Here is a 7,500-nt window from a genome sequence, read left to right on the forward strand (position 1 = left end):
GTGACCGGCTACACGCAGGTTGCAGCACTGGTATGTTTTTAATTATATATAAGGCTGTTTTTGGTAAACTTCCATTGTACATCAGTTCCAAGCTTGAATTAATTCAAAACTCCCTCAATCTCAGATCCAGCACCTGGATGCGCTTTAAAATACTTGCGGACTGAGGCAAGTAAAATAAGTAGTGCTGTCAATAGATTAAAAAAAATTAACTAATTAATCTCACAATTTTCTGTAATTAATCTAGATAAAAAAATCGCATTTTTCTACTTAAGACCGAAGCTTGTAACAGATATTTACTTGAGTAAAATCATGGAATTAATGTAAAATCAACACAAAGAAAGTATATTTATATTCAAAGACTATTTTAATAGCTTTCTTTGAATACAGTTTCTCTAAACCATCAACATTGACTCAGCTAGACCTCTTTCTTATATCCGCGGCGCTAAGATTGAAGATTTTTCACTCCATAGATGAATCTAGATTAATTTATTTTAATGCTTTAAATAATTTAAATTAATCTCTAAAGTTAAAGCATACATTTTGACAGTCCTAAAAATATGCCTATTTTATTTTGGTCCTTGGTCCTGGAATGACCTCCAGACACGTCTCAAACTGGCCTCTCCGATCTCCTTGTGTCGCTTCAAACAAAAAAAATATCTGAAATCCTTGCCACCTGCTGCTCCTGCTTTAACGTGTAGCACTTTTCTATACAGGTTGATTGTTGTTGTTTTATTGTGCTTGTATTTTATTAAGCTGAATAAAAAAAATTCATAAAAAACTTCGGTTGTATGGTAGTCTACTTATTATTGGAAAATGGCTGCCCGCGGCCTGGTCTCACCCCCCCCCCCCCCTGTCTCTCGTACCGGTCCAGCACCCTCCTCAGGGCGCGCTCGATGTTCATGCGGTGCCCCACGCGCGTCACCCCCAGGTCCAGGTAGTCCTCCTTGGTGAGGGAGGGCAGGTGTGTGCCGTCGATCTCGTTGTCCAGGAAGCGCTCGCGGTGCTCGCCCAGGTTCAGATAGCCCAGCCAGTCGGCCACGTCGTACTTGGTCCAGTAGGGGAGCGGCTTGGAGGCGAAGGGCTTGGTGGGGGACGGCGGTGGGAGGTGGGGGTAGCTCAGGCACGGGGGAGGAGGGAGGGGGTGCAGGGGCGGGGAGGAGGTCCCCGACAGGAAGTGAGTCGGGGAGAGGGAGCGGGAAACCAGCATGTTGGAGTTGGGAGGGGGCGGGGCGCCGGAAGGGGCGAAGAGAGGCGGGGAGGGTGAGAAGTAGGGGTCCCCCAGGGGGTTCCCGGGGGACGGAGGGGTGATGGAACCGCGGAGGTCGTAGAGGGCGCTGTACAGGGGCGTGGTCGGGAGGAGAGGAAGGGAGGAGGGGCGCGGGGGTCCCGCCGTGGGCCTCTCCGACGGGGAGATGAGGGGGCTGGGGGCGCGGCGGCGCTGGAGGATGTGGGACTCCGCCTTCCTGGACTCTCGGCTGGGGATGAACTGGAACTCCAGGGCTTTGGTCCGGTACACGGGCCTGTGTTTGGGGGACGTGGGGTACGGGGCCCCGTAGGTGGGGGACAGCGGGGAATGGGAGCGCGGGGGCTGCGAGGACGCGGGGGGCGGCTGCGGGGATGTGGAGCGCGCCCAGATGGGGTACTGTGAGGGAGGGGTGGGGGACGGGGACAGGGCGGGCTGGGAGTGCGAGACGGGGGAGGGGGACTGGGACCGTGCCGAGGGGGGGCTCAGAGCCGAGGCAGAGTCTTCTGAAAACCTGCAGGGGAAAGAAAGAGAAGTTATACAATAAGAAAGGAGGAAGAATCAGGAGAACGAGAGGAAATACATGCACAGACACACACACACACACACACACACACAGACACACACATGGACACACACACATACACAGACACACACATCAAGGTGAAACATTTCCACCACATTTACAAACATTTTGAAATTATTAAAATTATTTCACACTGCTAATAATTGGACAACATTACATGGGTGAGAGTGTGTGTATAGATCAACGTTCTCAAAGACATGCTGAGTTAAACATGGCCTCCTCTCCTTTTTGTCATTAAACAGGCAGTAAATTGGAGTTGGTATCGACGTTCAATGTTTATCCTGACAGTGAGGAAGATGAAGGGCAGCGCATGTGTGTGTGTGTGAGTGGTTCTATTACCTGTTCCTGCTCGCAGAAAGACATGAGCGGATGGAAAAAGCATGGGGTATAGAAGAGCAGAGTTTTACACAGTATAGACTGAAGACACACATGGCACAGAACTGAACAATATGGACAGCATTTTCCTTAACAGGTGTTGTGATTGTGATATAACTACTGTATAGTCTTTGCACGTCTACGCTTACATTTGGAGTCATGTATTTTAGAACTCTTTCTCCCATTGGATTTTCCTGTAACGTCCGATTCCTTTGTATTATTTCTGTTTGACTGACTAGCCTAAATCTCACGTTCTTTCATACTATACTATTTGTATATATATTTTTAATGCCTATATTGCAGCCTTTGGGATACGGATATTGAATTCTTTCATACTGTGATATCAATGATGTCTACATATTGTTCAGTCCTACACAGAACCAGACAGTACAAGTTGTTCTCAAAGGCTTGAGGGCGTGTGTCTTCAAAGGGGGGTCCCCGGAAAAATGGAGAATAGTTTTAATTTCACTGTAATTTCATCCATAAGGAACACAATGACAAAATGTATATAACTATCCTGGTCATAGGCTTCACTCTCTCCTCTAATCATATCCTCGTCTACGGCATAGACATAGGATTCCGTAATAAAACATAATCTAAAAGCAATAATCGTATCAAATGGGGCGTCCGTGGTCTAATTTGTGTCTAATAGGTCAGGGGTCTTTTGATGTGAAACATCAAACTGGTTCAGTTTGAGAACCAGTGGGGTCAGAGCACCGATCACAACAACTGAGACATACTGTACAGCGGAGGACAAGCAGGTGAGGTGTTCACAATGTTGCATGAACATACAGTCTCTCAGCAAGCTGCAACCAGCCAACGACTACACCCCCCCCCCTATTCTCACAGCAATGAAATAGAAAACCAAAGCACGTAGAAGGGTGTACCTGTGTCTGCTCAGAGCTCTCTGGCTGCTCCAGCTGTCTTTGCTTCTTTGCTGCAGTTTGCTGTTCAGCTCATTGATGATGCTGGGCTTCATGCTGGACGCCGGGGGGTATATCTTTCTGCCCTCCAGATAGGTCCCGGCGTGGCCCCCCGCGTCGCCGCTCATCTGCCCTTCACCCCACAGAGGCTTCATCTCAGGGGTACGCGGCTGATCAAAGTACGGCGAGGCGGGACGTCCCAAATTATGCGAGTCCCTCGCCCCGTAACCCCCGTCCTGGCCTCGCTCGTCTCCCCCCTCTCCCTCCTCCCCGTCCTCCTCCGGCTCGTCCCTCCGCCTGTGGGAGTGGAAGGAGGCCGGGGCGGTGCCGGCGGTCTGTCTGCGGAGGTCTCCGGCGCGGCCTCCCTCTCGGAACCGGTTGCTCTTGGGGTAGGTGGAGGCGGGCGAGGTGGCGTTCTGCATCTCAAACGTTTGTCCGTCGAGGTAGCTCATGTAGGAGTCGAGCAGATCCCCCCCGCCGCCTCCCCTGTCTCCCTCCCCTGCCCCCCCTCCTCCTCCTCCCACCCCTCCCCTCTCCCCCCTGTCCATCCTGTCTCCCCTCGTCCCGGCCAGGATGCTGTCCAGGTGGTGGTCACTGCCGCTGCGGCTGTCCAGCTCCTCGATCCCAGAGTCCCCCACCGTCTCCTGGGACTCGCCCGTCTTGGCGGCAGAGAGGTGTTGGTGCTCCCCCGACCTGCGGCTCCCGGCGGCGGGAGAGGTGTGTGTGCGCTCGTGGTAGAGCTGGGTGGAGGTGGTCGCGGCGGCGGTTGTGGCGGCACAGCTAGCGGTCATAGTCTGGGAGGCCATGCCCCTGAGGAGGGCAGAGGTGGCAGAAGTAGAGGAGGCAGCCGCCGGGCTGCGGTAGGCCGGCGGGGGCGCGACCGCGTGAGGGGGCGGCGTGGGAGAGGAGCGTCCCGGCGCGTGGGTGCTGTTGTACATGTGGGGCGAGTGGGACATGGAGAAGGGTCTGTGGAAGGTGCCGGGCGGGGGCGGGGGGGATACCGACGGGGGAAGCGGCGCTCCCATCGCGGTGGCACGCAGGAGGGCGGAGGGCGAGGGGGGAGGCTGGGGGTTGGGGGAGGTCTGGGCGGAGGGAGCGGACTGGGTCAGGTTGGCCACCTCGCTGTCATAGGACGTGAGGCTGGAGGCGGTGGAGTCTCCTGCTTGGGGCGAAGGGAGGGGCGTGTGAGAGGCGGGAAACCCGCTACTGAAAGGTTCTTTTTGGGGGGGCGGAGGTGGCGGAGGGGGTGGAGGAGGCGGAGGTGGGGGCTGCTGCTGCTGCTGCTGGCGGGATGCCATCACCCTGTGTTGTTGCTGTGAGTACCCTGCCATGCCGCCCCCACCCCTGTCAAAGCTGTTCGCAAACTCTAGGGGAGGCGGGAGGGGGTCTGCGAAGACAAACTCGTCATCTGCGTCGATGGAGGGGGCAGGGGGAGGGAGAACCATTAAGCCACTCCCACCGCTCCCTGTACCACCACCACCACCACCACCCGCCTGTTGGGTGGCAGCGTGGGGAGGAGAGGGAGGGGTGAGGGACCTGGCGTAGGCACCGGCCTCACTTTCCATCCTCAGGAAAGTGGGCCGCCGAGGCTGCTGGGACTGAGACAACTGGGCTGCTTGTTGGGCAGCAGCTTCAGCAGCTGCATGAGCCGCTACCTGCTCTGCCCTCCTCATGTAGCCCTCCCTCTCTCTGTCCCTCTCTCTCTCTCTTGACCTCTCCCTCTCTCTGTCCCTCTCTCTCTCTCTTGAGATCTCCCTCTCTCTGTCTCTCGACATCTCCCTCTCTCTTTCTCTCGACACGTCCCTCTCTCTCGACCTCTCCCGTTCCCTCTCCTTGAAGGTGGGCTGGTACGGCTGGGACTGGTAGTGGTGCGTGTGGACCGTCTTGTCCTCAGAGAAGCGCACCCGTAGTCCCTCTCTGGCCCCCCCACTCTCCCTCTCCCGCTCCCCTCCGGCACCCTCCTCACCCCAGACACCCCCGGCCCCTCTGAGGATCCTGGGAGAGGGCGGGCGCCCGGCCACGCTGGGGGTGGTCGCCGCCAGAGAGGAGGAGGTGACCAGGTAGGAGGAGCTGGAGGACAGGGCCGTGGAGGAGATCGGCGGAGAGTTGACGGTCGAGGAAGGGAACGCCCCGACGCTGGACATTTGACGGCCAAAATGGTGGTCGGCCCCCCTCCGCAACCTGCCGTCGTCCTTCAGGGCCCGCTCCCTGGCGGCCAGGGCCAGGCCCAGAGGGGACGAGGGGTCCAGTACCTTCCCCGTTAGCGGGTGGATGAAGGTGGTGGTGATGGGCGGGACCGGCGGCTGCCTGCCTGCTGCTCCATAGAAGTCAGCGGGGACAGACTTGGGCTGGTAGTCTGTCGCAGGAGAGGAGTACTCGGGCAGGCCGAAGGCGGGGGGCATGCTGCGGGTATGGTGGATGAACGTGTCGCCGGAGAACATGCCCTCGTCGATGGACTTGGACGGCCGCAGCCGCCCGGAGGAGCCGTCAGCTGCGCTCATCTGATGATGCTGTGAAACCTGAGTCCTTGACCCTCCTCCTCCCACTCCGCCACTTACTCCTCCACCGTCCGCTAGCCCCACCTCCTCCTCGGCGGACATGAAAAAGGAGGCACTCTTTCTCCTGGCTTCGTGGAAGCGCTCTCTGTCTCGACGGGCTGCGCCCACGATGGCGGCCCCGAACTGGCTGGTGAAGTCCAGGTTGTCCTGGGCTCGAATGGAGGGAAGCGACGGGGGCGGAGGGGCCGGGATGGAGGGCGGAGCGGGGGGCTGTGGCGCCGGGGTGGACGGAGGGGGCCCGTGGGGTGTTTTGGCTCCGTCCGTCTCCCCCGGGGGTGCGGGGTCGGCCTCCACACTGCTGCCCTGGCTACTGCGGCCACTGCTGCTAGTGGAGGGAGCCTTGACGATGATGGTGGGGATGGGAATGGAGCTCTTCTCCACTGTGCCCTTCCCCGCCAGCGTCCCCTGGGCCGTACGCAGATCGTCCACCTTGGACTGCTTCACAAGGGGGACCTTCCCTCTCCGGGCCGCTCCTTTGGGCACCCCTCCGCCAGCCCCGGCTAAGCCGCGGTCCACCCGCTGCGGCTGGCTCGGTTGGCTCTGTAGTTGCTGGGGAATCACCGTGGCGATACTGGCGGGAGGGACGGCGGTGCTGTAACCCCTCCTCAGGCCAGGGGCCTTAGCCCCTCCTCCGCCCGCCCCCGGGCTCCCGGCTCCAACATCCTCCCCCTGGTAGCTACCCTTCCGCGAGGCGGTCCGGCTCTGAGCGGAGTGGACGGCGGCGTGTGCGTACTGGGCCGCGCGGTCCACCCCTCCGCCCCCGGGGCCGGTGCTGGGGCCGCCCGCCCGCTCTCTGCCCCCGTGAGTGAAGTGGACCGACTGGGAGTAGAGCTGGTAGTGTGCGGAGGTGGCGGTGGACTGGGACACGGAGACAGAGGGCTGCTGGGACGACTTGCCCCTCCAGCCCAGGGGCGGGGCCGAAGAGAAGGGAGGGTCCGGCGGAGCGGTGGTGGGGGGAGGGGGGATGTCGTCGGGGCCGGGCACCGAGAGACTGCGGGCAAACTTCACGGCGGGAGTGTGAAGGAACTGCTTCTCCTCCTCAAGCACCCCTGCAAGCACAGCGTTCACAAACAGAGAGGGGTGAAAAGGTCGTATCAGGGTAGGGGCTGTCGGGACGTCCTGTACGTCACATTACAACTGGTAAACTGGTATGGATCAACGTGGAGGTCATTTTTACAATACACCGCATCGATATAAAAACGTGTAAACTGAAGCAATAACTTGCAATAGGAATTGGACTGGAAGACAACATTTTAAATGAAAGACTCTGCGGGAAGCAACAGTTGTGATTGGAGGATCAAGAAAAGGGGGTGGGGTTTGAGATAGGTCAATTGTGTTACAATCACACCACAGTTGAATGTATAAAAAAAATTAAAGTACCAACAAAAAGAGAAGAAATATGACATGGTATATTGGCCACATGCCCAGCCCCTAAATATGTCACAATCGACTCCTGGCTCCCTCTCTGTCACCTGCTCCTCACTCCCTCTCTGTCACCTGCTCCTGTCTCCACCTCCTCACTCCCTCTCTGTCTCCACCTCCTCACTCCCTCTCTGTCTCCACCTCCTCACTCCCTCTCTGTCTCCACCTCCTCACTCCCTCTCTCTCTCCACCTCCTCACTCCCTCTCTGTCTCCACCTCCTCACTCCCCCCTGTCTCCACCTCCTCACTCCCTCTCTGTCTCCACCTCCTCACTCCCTCTCTGTCTCCACCTCCTCACTCCCCCTCTGTCTCCACCTCCTCACTCCCTCTCTGTCTCCACCTCCTCACTCCCTCTCTGTCTCCACCTCCTCACTCCCTCTCTATCTCCACCTC

The 7,500-nt window shown here is 57.8% G+C and overlaps 1 protein-coding gene across 1 annotated transcript in view; it reads right to left on the reverse strand.

Annotated features, from left to right (window-relative positions):
- The window catches only part of shank1 (SH3 and multiple ankyrin repeat domains 1), a gene marked incomplete at its 3' end in the record, with an annotated part of 140,396 nt that overhangs the window by 1,022 nt on the left and 131,874 nt on the right, over window positions 1-7,500 (reverse strand). Inside the window, 2 exon segments of the mRNA XM_084329976.1 lie at window positions 864-1,757; window positions 3,092-6,734. Of these exon segments, the coding sequence (XP_084186102.1) occupies window positions 864-1,757; window positions 3,092-6,734 (4,537 nt within the window).

Source organism: Notolepis coatsorum (genome assembly GCF_963971535.1).
Source record: "Notolepis coatsorum genome assembly, chromosome: 14".
In the NCBI taxonomy this organism is placed as follows: Eukaryota; Metazoa; Chordata; class Actinopteri; order Aulopiformes; family Paralepididae; genus Notolepis; species Notolepis coatsorum.